Below are 17490 nucleotides of genomic sequence, written 5' to 3' on the forward strand. Positions count from 1 at the left end.
ATAANCTAGGTATTGATGGAATGTATCTCAAAATAATAAGAGCTATTTATGGCAAACCAAAAGCCAATACCATACTGAATGGGCAAAAACTGGAAGCATTCCCTCTGAAAACTGGGACAAGACAAGAATGACCTTTCTGACCACTCCTATTCAACATAGTGTTGGAAATTCTGGTCAGGGTAGTCAGGCAAGAGAAAGAAATAAAGGGTATTGAACTAGGAAATGAGGAAGTCAAATTGTCCCTGTTTGCAGATGACATGATTGTGTATTTAGAAAACCCCATCATCTCAGCCCAAAATCTCCTTAAGCTGATAAGCAACTTCAGCAAAGTCAGGATACAAAATCAATGTGCAAAAATCACAAGCATTCCTATACACCATTAACAAACAAACAGAGATCCAAATCATGAGTGAACTCCCATTCACAATTGCTACAAAGAGAATAAAATACCTAGGAATCCAACTTACAAGGGATGTGAAGGACCTCTTCAAGGAGAACTACAAACCACTGCTCAACGAAATAAAAGAGGACACAAACAGGCTGGTCGTGGTGGCTCATGCCTGTAATCCCAGCACTTTGGGAGGCCGAGGCAGGTGGACCACGAGGTCAAGAGATCGAGACCATCCTGGCTAACACTGTGAAACCCCATCTCTACTAAAAAAAAAAAATACAAAAAAATTAGCCAGGCATGGTGGTGGGCACCTGTAGTCCCAGCTACTTGGGAGGCTGAGGCAGGAGAACAGCATGAACCTGGGGGATGGAGCTTTCAGCGAGCAGAGATGGTGCCAATGCACTCCAGCCTGGGTGACAGAGCGACACTCCATCTCAAAAAACAAAGAGGACACAAACAAATGGAAGAACATTCCATGCTCATGGGTAGGAAGAATCAATATCATGAAAATGGTCATACTGCCCAAAGTAATTTATAGGTTCAATGCCATCCCCATTAAGCTACTAATGACTTTCTTCACAGAATGAGAAAAAACTATTTTAAAGTTCTTATGGAACCAAAAAAGAGCCTGCATTGCCAAGACAATCCTAAACAAAAAGAACAAAACTGGAGGCATCATGCTACCCAACTTCAAACTATACTACAAGGCTACAGTAACCAAACAGCATGGTACTGGTACCAAAACAGATGTATAGACCAACTGAACAGAGTAGAGGCCTCAGAAATAACACCACACATTTACAACCATCTGATCTTTGACAAACCTGACAAAAACAAGAAACGGGGAAAGGATTCTCTACTTAATAAATGGTGCTGGGAAAATTGGCTAGCCATAAGTAGAAAGCTGAAACTGGATCCCTTCCTTATACTTTATACAAAAATTAATTCAAGATGGATTAAAGACTTAAACGTTAAACCTAACACTATAAAAACTCTAGAAGAAAACCTAGGCAATACCATTCAGGATATAGGCATGGGCATGGACTTCATGACTAAAACACCAAAAGCAATGGCAACAAAAGCCAAAATAGACAAATGGGATCTAATTAAACTAAAGAGCTTCTGCACGGTAAAAGAAACTACCATCAGAGTGAACAGGCAACCTACAGAGTGGGAGAAAATTTTTGCAATCTATCCATCTGACAAAAGGCTAATATCCAGAATCTACAAAGAACTCAAATTTACAAGAAAAAAACAAACAACCCCATCAAAAAGTGGGCAAAGGATATGAACAGACATTTCTCAAAAGAAGACATTTTATAAAGACACATGCACACGTATGTTTATTGCGGCACTATTCACAATAGCAAAGACTTGGAACCAACCCAAATGTCCATCAGTGACAGACTAGATTAAGAAAATGTAGCACATATACACCATGGAATACTATGCAGCCATAAAAAAGGATGAGTTCATGTCCTTTGCAGGGACATGGATGAAGCTGGAAACCATCATTCTCAGCAAACTATCACAAGAACAGAAAACCAAACACTGAATGTTCTCACTCATAGGTGGAAATTGAACAATGAGATCATCTGGACACAGGGCGGGGAACATCACACACTGAGGTCTGTCAGTGACTGGGGGAAGGATAGCATTAGGAGAAATACCTAATGTAATTGATGAGTTGATGGGTGCAGCAAACCAACATGGCACATGTATACCTGTGTATCAAACCTGCACTTTGTGCATATGTACCCTAGAACTTAAAGTATTAAAAAAAAAGTTGAACACTTATGTCCACACAAAATCCTGTACATAGATGTTTATACCTGCTTTATTCATAATTGCCAAAACTAGAAGCCACCAAGATGTCCTTTAGTAGGTGAATAGGTTAAAAAGAAAAAAAAGCTATGGTGTATTCATCAAATGAAGCATGATTCAGAGCTACAAAGAAATGAGTTATCAAGCTATGAGAAGATGGAGGAAGTTTAAATGCATATTATTAAGTGAAAGAAGCCAATCTGAAAAGGCTACATATGGTAGTTGGTATGGTTTGGATTTGTGTCTTTGCCCAAATCTCATGTTGAATTGTAATCCCCAATGTTGAAGAAGGGGCCTGGTTGGAGGTGACTGGCTCATGGGGGCAAAGTTTCCCCTTGCTGTTCTCATAATAGTGAGTGAACTCTCATGAGATCTGGTGTTTAAAAGCATGTAGCAACTCCCCCTTCTCTCTTCCTCCTTCTCCATGCCTGCTTTTCCCTCACATTCTTCCATGATTGTAAGTTTCCTGAGGCCTCCCCAGCCATGCTTCCTGTATAGCCTGCAGAACTCTGAGTCAATTAAACCTCTTGTCTTTATAAATTACCCAGTTCCGGGTAGTTCTTTATAGCAATGTGAGAACAGACTAATACAGTAGCATTTCTACTATATGGCATTTTGGAAAAGGCAAAACTGTGGAGCCAGTAAAAAATGAGTGGTTGCCAGAGGTTGGGGGTCAGTAAGAGAGGGAGGAATAGGCAGAGCACAGAGAAGTTTTAGAGCAGTGAAACTACTCTGTATGATACTACAAAGGTGGATGCATAATAATTGTACATAACTCCTAAAGTGTACAACACCAAGAGTGAACCCTAACGTAAACTCTGGACTTTGGGTGATAATGATGTATCAATGTAGGTTCATCAGTTATGACAGATGTTCTACTGTGGTGGGAGATGATGATAATAGGGAAGGCTATACATTTATGGAGACAAGAGGTATATGGGAAATCTCTCTATACCTTCCACTCAATTTTGCTGTGAACCTAAAACTGCTCGAAAAATTTGTTTTTAAAAATTAAGAATTTTCTTCTCAAAAGATGCCTTTAAGAGTATGAGAAGGAGGCACTGAGTGGAAGGAAAATACCTGTGGTACCTGCATCTAACCAAGGACATGGGGCCAGAATATCTAAACGATTCTACATAGCAATAAGAAGAAGGCATCTTAATAAAAATGGATATGCAAGTGGCAAATCAGTATGTGAAGTGTTCAACATCAGGCATCTCTAGAGGAAAATACATTAAAACCACAATGAGATGCCACTGTGCACTCACTTCACTAGAATGGCTAAAATTTAAAAAAAAACTGACAATGCTCTCATACACTTGTAGTAGAAGTGTAAACTGGTACAACTATTTTGGAAAACTAGTTGGCAGTAACTACTAAAGCTGAACATAAGCACACTGTATGACCTAGCAATTCTACTCCTAGGTCTAGCCCCCCAATAGAAATGGGCCAACAGAATGTATGACTATTCCAAGACAAATGCATAGAGAAGGATTCATTGTTGTTGTCATCGAGGGGATGCTTCCGGGTAATCAAGATGCCACTTAAATTGCAGAAAGTGCAGGTAATTCTGAAAGGGGCTCAGTTCTGTTGGGTATTTGACCACAAAGAGTCATCAGCTCCTAACGGATTCCTCTACCTGAGGACAAAGCCAAGGGAGGTGTAGACCGGCAGACTCCTTGGCTCTCACAGGAATCTCATCTGCTTCTTTCTATGTCTCTCCCCTTCCTCAAGAGTTGCAATTGCCAACTCAGGGGCCTTACAACAGTATTGAGAGGTCCTCACAAGCCTTTTGACATCCCCAAGCACCTCCTGCATCCTCAGAAACCCAAGGCTCTTGGAGAGACCTTGTTAGAGCCTTGGAATAGTGGCAGGAATGCATGGGGAGTGGACCCCATTGCTTTTTACCTACTCTAGGGCTTGTTGGCTCAGGGAACCCTCAGTTTAGACAAGGCTAAAAGTACCCCAAACCTGCCTCCTACCACTACCTGCTTCCAAATAAGGTCACATTCTGTGGTACTGGGCATTAGATCTTTAACATATTTTTTAAAGGGGGAGCCTGACATGATTCAATCCATAACACTGGACTAGGGTTCTTTTGATTTCTTTAACCTAAAGCCTTAGTTTTAACTGGACAGGTTAAGTACCTTGTCCAGTCACAGATGGAATACATGGTAGAAATAGGTCTTGACTCTATAGCCACTGTTCACTCTTCTCCACTAGGCCTCTGCCAGAGAAACTAGTGCAAATGCCAGCAGCAAGTGAGGGTGGGAATCTTATTAGAAATTTAAGATAATAATGCCACATATATATTCACATGCCTATGTCTCTATATGGACTTAGAGATTATAGAACACTTATTATAAGGGTTTAGAGATTATAGAGCACTTTTCTACCCAGAGCAAAAGAAAAGGAGAAAAGGGTTGTGGCTGTAATGACTTTCAAACTCAAAGGCTAGATTTTGAAAGAAATGTAGGAAGTAGCAAAAGCACAGAGGCAAAAAAAAAAAGTCCTAGGGGAATGTATTGTGCTACTTATCTGGTCAAAGAAAAACAGCTCTTTGCTGGCAAAGCCTCGCTTTCATGGAGCCGTGTGCCTCTTCCAGAGCTAGGGGCGGACTGGGTTTGCTGAAATGAGTCCTTCTTCAGAAGGCTTTCTTCCCGTGAGGTCTTTCATTCTTGTGGGGTTTTATTCTGCTGGTTCTCAGGTTCATTATCAGTAAATGCAGAGCTTCCAGTATTATGCAAAAGTTTACCCCCAGGCTCAACTGTGTTACTAGGACACCCAAGATTCCAAAAAGAACATGTAATTGTTCCTGGCACAAGGGTAGCATGAATGTCTGTCTCCGGATTGCATGATATCTGCTTTGCCTTCAGGCTTTCAATTGTCAGCATTCCATAGGCAGGCAGGTAGCGGTGGGAGTGTGCTAATTAGATCAGGTGCTTGATCTTGAAGTCTGCCCCAGCAATGACTAGGTAGTCAGCATCGGAACTTTTGAGCACTACCTGTCTTTCTCCCAGTCTGCCCAGAATGTAATTATCTTGTCAGCCAAGAAGCTGGAGCACACAGCTGAGCGAGTGCTCAGCAGCAGTAACAGAGTGATAAGGGAAGACAAATGGACCCACCGTGCATGACTGTTCTGAGACAAACAAATGTACAGAAAGGCATTGGAGAATGGAGACTTAGAGAACAAAGAGGCTGCAATGAGTATTTTGTTCCTAAGGATACTTCATATCTTCTCTTAATAAGATTACCTTGCCTTTGGAAAGGAATTGCAGACCTTTGCTGACTAATTCAAGTCCCAAAGCTTTAGAAAGCTCTTTTAAAATAGGAAGCAATGTGGGGTTTAGTAGCAGCCTATGTGCTTTGCAGGCCAAACGGCATGTATTAAAACTTTGAAGGATGACTAGTAGGAAGGGAATGAAGGAGACGAGAAAATAGCAAGTAGGTGTATGTGCAAGGACTGCAAAAGAGGTTTCAGCTCTTGATATTTGAAGTGTGACTTGTGGACTGACAGCAGCAACATCATCTGGAAGCTTGTTAGAAATGCAGACTCTCGGTCGGGCACGGTGGCTCACGTTTGTAATTCCAGCACTTTGGGAGGCCAAGGCGGGTGGATCATGAGGTCAATAGATAGAGGCCATCCTGGTCAACATGGAGAAACCCCGTCTCTACTAAAAATACAAAAATTAGCTGGGCGTGGTGGTGTGCGCTTATAGCCCCAGCTACTCAGGAGGCTGAGGCAGGAGAATTGCTTGAACCCAGGAGGTGGAGATTGCAGTGAGCTGAGATCGCACCACTGCACTCCAGCCTGGGCAATAGAATGAGATTCCATCTCAAAAAAAAAAAAAAAGAAAAAAAAGAAAAGAAAAGAAATGCAGACTCTCAGGCCCCAGCCCAGACCTCTTGAACGAGAGTCTGAATTTTAAGAGGCCCCCATCCCCCAGGTTGATTGGATACACCAGTTAAAAAGGGGGGAAAAAACCAAAAACCATTGGTGTCTGGGTCTCAGCCCCAGAGATACTGACTCAGTTGGATCAGGGAGTAGCCTACACATTGGGTTTGTTAGTAAAGCTCCCTACCTGATTCTAATGAGCACCCAAGTTTGAGAACTGCTGGTATAGAATAGTCTATCAGAGGGGTTGTAGTGATTTGGAAAATAAAGGTATTAGGTTTTTAAATCTATATACCCACAGTTTATCCAGGGTTTTCAGCCTGTCATACACCTGTGACATCTATATCCAGCAACAAAAGTATTTTTGGATGCCTGCTACCCACAGAACAGCACCCGGTTTACTTCCCACTGCCTTCAAGATTGAAGGGTCTGGTTTCTGCCTGCCTCTCCCACTCCATCTCCTTCTACCCCTACTCACTCCAGGCCAACTGGCCTTTTCTCCTTTTCTCAAGCTCACTGGGAACTGAGTCCTTTGCTGCCTCAGGGCCTTTGCACATGCCTTTGCCTATGCCTTTGCCTCTTGAAAACTCCTCAGCCTTCAGCTTGCTTCCTCATTATCACTTCTGGAAAGGCACCTTCCATGAAAATTCTATCCAAGGAAAGTCTCACTTTTTTCCCCTTAATTATGGTCCATGGCTGCACACTATTCTTTTCCATTTCTTTAATAACAGTATTAAAAGTTGTAATTGGTTGTTTTTCATTAATTGTTTCTTGTCTATTTCCCCCGACTAGTCCACGAGGACAAAACAAGGTCTTTTTTTATTCTCCTCTATACTCCTAGGGCCTAGTCCAGTGCTTGGCACATGGAAAACACATAAATATTTGTAGAATGAACGAACAAAGGCAGGGATTGGCTATGTCCCACGGGCCATATTTGGCCTGTTGCTTGTTTTTGTAACTAACTATGCTCATTTATTTACGTATTGTCCATGGCTGCTTTTATGCTACAATGAGAGTTGAAAAACTGTGGCCACAATGCCTAACTTACTATTTGACCATTTGTAGATAGGCTGCCAGATAAAATACAGAATGCTCAGATAAATTGGAAAGCAGAGAAACAATGAAAAATTTTTAGTGTACCTGTGGTCCAAATATTGCATGGGACATATTTATACTACTAATAATTTGTTGCTTATTTGACATTTGAATTTAACTGGATCTCCTGGATTTTTATGTGCTGAATCTGAAAACCCTATAGAAAAAAGTGTGCCAAATCTTGAATTCATAAATAATTACCTCAACTGTTCAAGCTCAACAAATGATTCCAAAATTTTCTGTTTACTTTCTGAAGATTCAATACTGCCAACACAACAAAATATTAAGCTATGTTATCATTAATACTAGTCCCTTGGTAGGATATTTGGGGCTCTTTTGGATAATCAGGCATAAAATGAAAATAGATAATACTCTTAAACTCTTCTGATGTCCAGGGGGCTATCAGTTTCACTTGTCCTTTTGTGCCTTGATGCCATATGTGATTATTTCAAAGGCTATGCCATGTGGAAAATGCTTCATTGCTGTTAGACTCCGGCATAGTGATACAAGCTGGGTAAGCTCCCTTCAAACTTACAGTCCGGTCCAGCCTCACATAGAGTAGCCAACCGCAACCGTAGGAAAGGCTTTAGAGGATACACATGTAATTGAATTAGACAGGAGTCCCTTTGTGCTGTGAGACCCAGATAAAGTGGAGAAGGGGAATTACACAGCTTTCAGCAGTTAGCTGAAAGAGAGGAGTTTTGTTCACAGATGTCAAAGTCTTCACCAAAGGGGCACTTTCAGGGATAAGAAAATGAAACTAGAAATAATTTATTGGTCCTCTTAATGTAAAAAAGTAACTAAGTATTATGTGAATATGTAAAAAGCAACCCAGGAGGTAAAAATGCAGTACTTGCACAGGTTTTGGGCTGCTGGTGGGAAAGGACAAGTTTGCTTTTATTTTAAAAGTAGACACCTATAAGTATGGCAACTATAAGCTCAGAATTTTGTAGGATGATTTTGATTTCATTTAGTTATTCTTATTAATAAAAATTTTGATGTATAACTACACGTAATTTAATTTGTATGCCTTTATAAGACTATACATATATAAACATTCAAAAAATTTGAACATACTTAATTGTACAATATTATACCAGTTAATACAATAAATACCAGTAATGCTGCACAATCGGAAGTGACCTGACGCCCTCACTTGCAGAATGAACACATTGCCCATAATACTGTGAATGGAGCGTGCATAGCAGTGGGTGGAGTAAACTATAGCTATATGTATCTCCATGGACAAGCCTCAAAAACAGACCATTGAGCTTAGCAATGTTTTAATATATATGCAATGTTTAAATATATGCAAAGAAAATAGGAAAAACTTACTTTTTTTTTTTTTTTTTGAGACAGAGTCTCACTCTGTCACCCAGGCTGAAGTGCAGTGGCATGATCTCAGCTCACTGCAACCTCCACCTCCCAGGTTTAAGAGATTCTCCTGCCTCAGCCTCTCAAGTAGCTGGGACTACAGGCACATGCCACCACACTTGGCTAATTTTGTATTTTTAGTGGAGATGGGATTTCACCATGTTGGCCAGGCTGTTCTTGAACTCCTGACCTCAAGTGGTCCACCCACCTTCCAAAGTGCTGGGATCACAGGCGTGAATGAACCACCATGCTCCGCCAGAAAAACTTATTCTAAAATGTCAACAGTGTTAGCTTGTCTGAGTGGTGAGTTTACGAGTGATCTTTGTTTTCATCTTTGGGTTTTCTGTATTGCTCTTCACTTTTCTTTTTGCAAATAGTATATATTAGTTTTATAATCAAAAAAAGAATAATTTAAAGTTTTGTTTTGTTTTGGCCATACTTCCACATTACATTGCTGGTGGGAGAGTAACTGATAAAACTACTTTGGAAAGCAACTTGGACAAACTCAGTAAAATTACAGATGCCATTTCCCCTGCAACCTAGGGATTTCACTTCTCAATAGAGCATATGTGTGCAAAGATGTGCATGGCTGCAACATTTGTAATGCTGCACAATCGGAAGTGACCTGACGCCCTCACTTTGCAGAATGAACACATTGCCCATAATACTGTGAATGGAGCGTGCATAGCAGTGGGTGGAGTAAACTATAGCTATACGTATCTCCATGGACAAGCCTCAAAAACAGACCATTGAGCTTAACAATGTTTTAATACCTGGCAGATGAACCAATAGATAAATTATCTATAAATGGCAGAGTGCTTCAAGTGCTTAATGCTACAGAACTAACACTTAAAAATGGCTAAAATGTGAAGTTTATGTTATGTGTATCTCACATAATAAGAAAATATAATAAAAAACCCCAAATATTTAACATTCAGTCAAAAGCAAAGGGTAAAATAATATGTACAGCATGAAATTAAGCTTATGAGCCAAAACTACATAATTAGTTATGAGTTATGGACATATATATATATATATATATATACACACACACACACACATTTTTAATAGCACAAAAAACAAATGTGAGATGACAAATACTAAGTTCAGGATACTGGTTACCTCTGTAGAAGGAGAAGGGAACTAGACCAGAGTTGGGCAGTTACACAGCATGCAACTGGATCTGGGATGTTTCATTTGCTTAAAAAATCTAAAGCAAGTATGGTAGCAAAATGTTACAATGTGAGAAAACTGGCAATAAGTATGTGAGTGTTTATTTATTATTATTATTATTATTATTATTATTATTATTATTATTTGTTGCCCAGGCTGGAGTACAATGGTGCGATCTTGGCTCACTGCAACCTCTGCCTCCCAGGTTCAAGTGATTCTCCTGCCCCAGCCTCCCGAGTAGCTGGGATTACAGGCATGTGCCACCACACCTGGCTAATGTTTTATATTTTTAGTAGAGACAGGGTCTTGCCATGTTGGGCAGGCTGCTCTTGAACTCCTGACCTGGGGTGATCCACCCACCTCAGCCCCCAAAATGCTGGGATGAGCCACTGTGCCTATCTGGGTGTTTACTATGTTACTCTATTTTTCCATATGCTTGAACTGTATGATCATAATAAACCTATAGTCTTGGTCAGACCACATGCCCCCAATTTCTCACTTTGATTGGAACCATAGATTGTGATTACCATAGATAGTAGCTGTTTTAGATATGCTGACCCAATGCATAATATTCCCTAGCTGTGTGGCCTGTTCTTACCACCCAGAGCTTAAACAACCCACGAGGCAGAATCCGAGTGTCTCTCTTTTTTCAAGTCTATGCATCTTTAAATTGCTCTCTTCATCCAAATTAACAGCAATAGGGAAGAACCCTAGATGATGTATTTCCTGATCTTAAAGCACTCTGCAATTAATAGGGAATTAATCTATTGGTTTATCTGTCAGGCAGCTCTGCTCCACCCTTGGGTTCTGTACTTTTTAAAGCTGGTTACTTAACCAGGAGCAGTGGCTCACACCTGTAATTCCAGCATTTTGGGAGGTCGAGGTGGGTGGATCATTTGAGGTCAGGAGTTCGAGACCAGCCTGGCCAACATGGTGAAACCCTGTCTCTACTAAAAACATACAAATTAGCTGGGTGTGGTGGCACACGCCTGTAATCCCAGTTACTTAGGAGGCTGAGGCTGGAGAATCTCTTGAACCCAGGAGGCAGAGGTTGCTGTGAGCTGAGGTTGTGCCACTGTACTTCAGCCTGGGCAACAGAGGGAGACTCTGTCAAAAAAAAAAAAAAAAAAAAGTGGTAACTTTATTTTAAAGTCTGCGTCTCTGGTGGTCTAGTGGTCTGCTTTTTCACTACAGCACCCCAGGTTCAAGTGTGAGTTATCTCAGTGATTGTGACTGTAGATTCAGATTGTCTGGGTTCAGATCTTGGCTGTTACATGCAGTTTGCTTTGCTATTTTGGGTTCTTAGCCATAAGAGGGAGTTTAAATGATAAAATGAGTGCAAAATCCTGAACCCCCAGGCTGCCACCTAATAAGCTCTCGACAAACGTTCCCTATTACACTATTATTATCATAGTCATAGTTGCATATCATCTCTAGCCCTCACCCCTATAAAGTGAAAGACTTGATCCAAATACCATGATACTGTTAGCATCAAAAGCAGTTTTATGATTGCTGATTAATTTGCTGCTCCTTATAAGAAAGATGGTGAATAGAAAAGAATAAAAACATTGACAGACATGAAAACTCTGACCCCTCAGCTGGAGTCTCTTTCCAGAACACAACTCTAAAATGCCCTCATTCTGTTTTTTAGGCAAACTATTAGTTTACAAGTCTGCTGATGCTCTCTGAGACTTCTTAAGTCAGGCACTACATCTTATTCTCCTCTATAGTCACAAACTTTGGCCTAGTTCACGGGAGGTACTCATGATATGTTTGAGAAATGAAGGGATGAATGACTTGATATCCTGTGTGTTGTGTAAATCTCAAAGCATTTAGACCTTGCATTATTTAAATCACATTTTAGATCCGGCACAGTGGCTCACACCTGTAATCCCAGCACTTTGGGAGGCCGAGGTTTGTGGTTCACATGTGGCCAGGAGTTTGAGATCAGTTTGGTGAACTAACATGACGAAACCCCGTCTCTACTAAAAATACAAAAATTAGCTGGGCGTGGTGGCGCACATCTGTAATCCTAGCTACTCGGGAGGCTGAGGCACGAGAATCACTTGAACCTGGGAGGTGGAGGGTACAGTGAGCTGAGATCATGCCACTGCACTCCAGCCTGGGCAACAGAGTGAGACTCTGTCTCAAGAAAAAAGAAAAATCTCATTTTATATTTCTGCAAGTATTGGCTTAATCAGGCATTTCATTAAGGTCCTGCTTCAAACCTGTAGCTTTTTCTTTCTTGTGTTTACTTTCTCAATTATGAGGCTTTGAGTTCTTTAGAAGAAAAGTACTATGTGTGATCTAAGGAGTAACTGATGATTTTTCATGGTTAGGATTTATCAATTCGCTTGGAAAATACTCCCAACAACTGACTGATAATCTGAGGACATAAGGTTTATTTCCAAATCCTCCCTCTCTAAGGGATGTTTTCAATAACTAGGAAAGTGTAGGCAGCTGGCCCTCCTCAGTCTTTGTTCCCAGATACTATCAATTAAGGAGAAATGAAAATACTTTCCATTACACTTAAATAAAGAGCAATTTATTACCTACATGGAGATGTCTTATAATCCAGAAGTTGTCGTTTTACTCCTAGATGATTTTATTTTTACTAAAATCGTAAGTTTGGAATACTCCATCCACTACAGAATGAGATTGATAGGATAAAGAATATCTAGACTGTGCCCTAAAATTAGCTACATTACAGGTTACTAAACTTTGTTATTTGTGTGGAGATCATTGGAATTCATGGTAATTTCCCTCCTCCAGAATCAAGGTCATTGACTGTTGAGGCTGGAAGTCTTCCCACCGAATCTTTTATTTTCTAAAACTGAGGCCAGAGAGATAAAGAGATTTCCACTGGAGCAAAATTGTTTTGATCTTTCCAACAGGAACATTATAAAACAAAACAACAATAGAACAGGCTAACAAATAGCAAAGGGGTCCAATTTTTATTTTCTTTCTCTATTTTCTCTGCCTCTATTCCTCCCTTGCTGCAGTGAAAAGCTCAAAAGAACCAAGTAAAAGAAAGAAGAGGTAAAATAATAGCTGGGTTATTGATTCCTAAAAAATGGAAACTTATGTATGGTGGATAATTTCCACAAGCCACACAAGGACATCAGGTTCATGGCATATGTGGCTGCTCTTTATGTTTGTTTATAGATCTAATGGTCATCAGGTGGGTACTTGCTCAGGGTGTTCCTTTTATGGCCTGCTAGAAGGCTGCAGAGCTTCTCCAATATTTTGGTCCTGAGATTGATGGCAGAGTGTTCTTTCCTCATTGCCATCTGCGTCCAGTGTGGGAGAGATGGAAGAAGGGACAGCCAGGGCTGCAGAAGTTCCTGGCAATGGTCAGGTGCCTCCCCTTGCTCTGTGCACATGGGCTTCCTCAATCTTAACAAGTATTTGTCACGTAAAACTCCAAGTCTTTCTCTTGACCCAATTTTAGAAAAGATGAAGTGCTTTTATTGCAATTTGTAATTCATTTCACAAAAGCTACTGAGAATCTACTGTGCTTCGAGAATTGGCCTAAACAGATGGGTGAGACCTGTTATTCTCCTCAAAGAGCTAATGATTGAGGGGTTTTTGTCTCCAGAGGAAAGGTCTCTTTGGCTGCATAAAAACCTGCTTGTACTCCCCTTCTCTCAGGCTTTAGAAACATTGCTTTGTCCTAACAGCCAAGAGATATTAATCAGTGGTCACAGAAGTTAGTGAGTAAACTGGAAGTACCAGTATACTTCTTGTTTACTTTCTAATTGCTGTGTGTCAGCATTACATCACAAATACCAGGTCATATAATAATTATTGCTATTAACTTCACTAAAGTCATCTTTTCAAGCCAGATGTAGGTATTTTGAATAGATATAGGATATTTTGAAGCCTTGGAAATAGCCCACAGTGATTAACAATAAGATTCGACGACATCATCAAGAATATTGATTTAATTGCTTTTTATCTCAATAGCTCACTAGGAAACTATTCAAATAAGACAGTTAAGGTTTAGTGGCCTGATACTATCTATCGTAAATGAACAGTAAACATTTTAAAATAACAGAGGAAATATAAAAACCTTTTTTTAACTTGGGTAATTGAATCCTGATTCAAAATGGTAGTTAGCTCTAGAATGTAATATACTACCCACTGCTCAGTCTATTATCATCATTATCTTTTGAACCCTATAATTGGACAAACAGGAAACTATTCATAATAATAAGTTTGTTCAAAAATATTCTGTTGGCTGGAGTCTGGGGTGCACACTACAGTCATACTGAACTAAAGGCAAAACTGCTTACTTCATGCTTTTCACCGTTCATCTCTGTTATAACAATGTACAGGCACACTACACACCTGGGCAGTCCAAAGCATCCTACCACAATTACTAAAAAAAAGTCATTTTTCCTGCATTCCATGAGTGGGCAACATAAATTTAATTTGCTGCAGACAGGGCCTTCGTTGAACCTAAACCTGTGCTGCCTGTGCAGGCAAGTAACTATGCTTAACATGTAACTTGGGCAAATAATTTTCCTTCTGGAATTTTCATGAGATCTAACCACCTAATCACTTTATTTATTCTATCACTGGTTTTTATTTTTCAGTGATTCTTCAGTAGCTACGTTCCTTATATCACAGTTATCCAAACATCAAATTGCACAGGACTCCTGCACACACAGGACTCCTAAAAGATGTGAATTGAAAGGCAACACAAGCCACTAGTGGACCATTTTCAGTTTTCATTGTCAATAAAAGGGAAGATCAGCATTTTCATGCTGCGTGAAGGCTTCAAGGACGTGCAATGTTGCTGTTATTATCTTTAGGCCAGGCTGCTGCCTGCCCCCACTAATACAGATGGAATGATGAGCCCATCAAAATAAAAATGAAACAATGAAATGGTCAGAGTCATAGAGCGGGTGGCTGACCTGGACTGTCACATGACCCCCTGAAAATGTCCCTTTGAATTTAGTGAAGGCTGGATGGTAAAGACCACAGATCATGACAGAACATAAATTCACCTCATAATGAGATTAGAAGACAGGCAAAATCGATGTCCTGCTGTTACATTAGAGGCAGGCTCTAATCTGGCATTTTCCTCGGAAATGATCATTTCCCTTGCAACGGGGGAATCATGGATGCAACTAGCTTAAACCCGACAGATTCTGTTTTGCCATGTAGTGATTTTTCATCTTCCTCTGTCTTTTTAATAGCGGTTTTGGGGAGACGTATAAATGAGTTGTGAGTCTTAAAGACTATTACCAAAGTGAGTTATGGAAGTCTATGTTCATGATCATCAATCGCATTCCCTAGACTCCCCTTTGAAGAAAAGTCCTGTGCAACTCCTTCTCCCACTCCTAAACTGGAGCCTTGCTGTGGAGAAGGTGTTGTGACCCCCAGGGTCCTCTCACACTAGCCTTAAGGATCAAAGGCAGAATAGACTCACTATTGTATTTGGGGGTATTTAAAAAAAAGTCTCAACTGCAACTCTACTACTTAAAACCACTGGAAACAAATATCACATACTAAAAAGCCTGAAGAAAATGCCCAGATCAGGTGAACCCACATGGTCTCTGTGTAGAACAAAGGTTTCAAGTATGGAGCTTGATTGCAAGGAACTTCCTTGGTTTGCAGCAGAAGGCAATCTCACCTGGGAGTACAATACCCTCCTCTCATTCAAAATGCAAGATAGCATCTCCTGCTGGATCCTTTCTACAGAACCTGATGCAAGTTCATGGGGCTGTACCGTCCTTAGTAGTGAGTGGCATTTAATCAAAACCTTCTGTGACATAATCTGAGAGTTTCAGAAGCCCTGTGAAGTCACCAAGCAAGTTAAGGGGTCCTTTCAAAAGGAATGAGAGATCAAACTCTGTATTTAGGAGCATTTGACGCTTCTGCACAGAAGGCACAGACTATTTAATTTCTCTGCATTATTTTTAGGGCCCCTGCTAAAGACTCCTTACTTCTCTGTAAAACTGTAGATTAGGAGTAAATCAATTCAGGGCATTTGACATATTACTTTTCCTAGGCTGGGAAAAAACCACAGAAATCTTTTGTATGTGCATATGTCGTATTTTTTTGCACTTTGCACGGTGGTTTGGGGACAGCACCTCATCTAATGAAACCGTTCCCTTTTTCCAGTTGGTGCTTCCATTCAAACACTTGAGCTGCAAATCCAGCTGGTTTAAGGGATAAATTATTTTTTGGCCCCATATAACAAGTTTTTTCCTTTAACTTTCCACTTCTCAATAGCTTGTGTCTCTGTGTGTGTCTTTTCTAAGTATCTAATTTGCAAATGCCAAAGAAGGTGAAGTCAATTCTCCTCCCACTCTTCAGATTTTCTCTGTTCTCTGTTAACTCCCTCATCAGATGAAATAATTCAAGGGGACAGAGAATAAATTTTCTTTTAGGTAGGTGGTCCTATATTTGTTGATACTCTCCTCCAGTCTATCTGTTTGATTTCCTTAACTCAGTCTTTCTCATCCCACCTTATCTGCTCCCCATGCCCTGCTGCACCTCGGTGTTTACAATTTAAATTGCAAGCACTAAATGAGTCCACTTAGCCAAATGCCCAGTACATTTGGTATGTGTTAATGATTATCTAATGGTCTTCCCATGTGTTAAACTCACAGAGTTAAAGTTTCATGTCACATAATCTCCTTGAAGGAATTTCCCAAGATATTTTTGCTTACCTCATATAAATGAACTTGTTCTTGGGTTACAGCGAAGATCAATAACACGTTGTTTTGTACCAGTTTATCAATGAGTTGTCCAATTGTTGGATATTCCTAAAATTAACATATATTATTTTGCATCATCTCAGTAAAATAATGTAAATAAAGAAAGGAATATTGATTTCAAAGATATCTTTCTGAGTTTGGCATTTCAATGCTCACAGGCATTATAGCTCTATCACGCTAAGTAAACAAATACACAATTAGCATTATTCATGTAGTTGGTTTAATAATCTTTTTCTAAATCTTATAAATCCAATCAAGTCCTAAGAGTCAGTTCCTGTTGATGTTGTGTATCATGGTCTGCCACTTCTAAGAAGACCATTTGAAATTTATTTAAAGACTAACAGTGTGTCATATTTTCAAGGGTAGAGAAACATTTCTTTCCCTTCTAAGTGACACTTACCAGCAGGCTAGGGATGCTACAGTCGAGGGAGGGGCTGTTGGACTATGATATACATGACTGAGGTGACTCTTGTAGCTCTGAAACTCCTATTGGAATTGGATGAGGTGGAATGAGGGTTGCTGAGGTATGACATACTATGACATTCCTGTACTAATCCTTGGGTTTGGTTTTACTGCCTTTTTAATATCACAAGTTGGTTGTATGGAATCCTGCAATATTTTCACAGGACAATTGAAAACTACATTGTACTTCTGTTCCATTGGCATATTCATTCTTAGTGATAGGAGTACTTTACAAAAAATAAAAGAAGCTTAATTTTTAAATTTGAATATGGACTTTACTTTTCAAGTTTGGAAAACATGATGTGCATTTGCCCATTATATGAATCTAAATGTGAATAAAGTACAAAGAGGAAACTCAAGTGAGGTACTAGCCTGCTAACAATTAAATTAAGAATATGTTGATTATGACAGAAGTCAGCCAAAGGGAGGAACACTGATAAATAAGCCCTCCTGTATACTGATATGAAATATTCACATATTCTCAGTACTACTGGAGTATTTTCATCTAAAGTCTTCTTTAGGCATAGGGTTCAAGTTGAGAGAAA

General features: G+C 39.9%; 1 protein-coding gene across 1 annotated transcript in view; it reads right to left on the reverse strand.

Moving 5' to 3' along the window:
* ITGB6 (integrin subunit beta 6) overlaps nt 1–17490 on the reverse strand; it is a 140282-nt gene that overhangs the window by 43262 nt on the left and 79530 nt on the right. The window contains 1 exon segment of the mRNA XM_017869141.1: nt 16436–16531. Coding sequence (XP_017724630.1) covers nt 16436–16531 — 96 coding nt within the window.

This window comes from Rhinopithecus bieti, unplaced genomic scaffold, assembly GCF_001698545.2.
Source record: "Rhinopithecus bieti isolate Rb0 unplaced genomic scaffold, ASM169854v2 scaffold_4600, whole genome shotgun sequence".
NCBI lineage: Eukaryota > Metazoa > Chordata > Mammalia > Primates > Cercopithecidae > Rhinopithecus > Rhinopithecus bieti.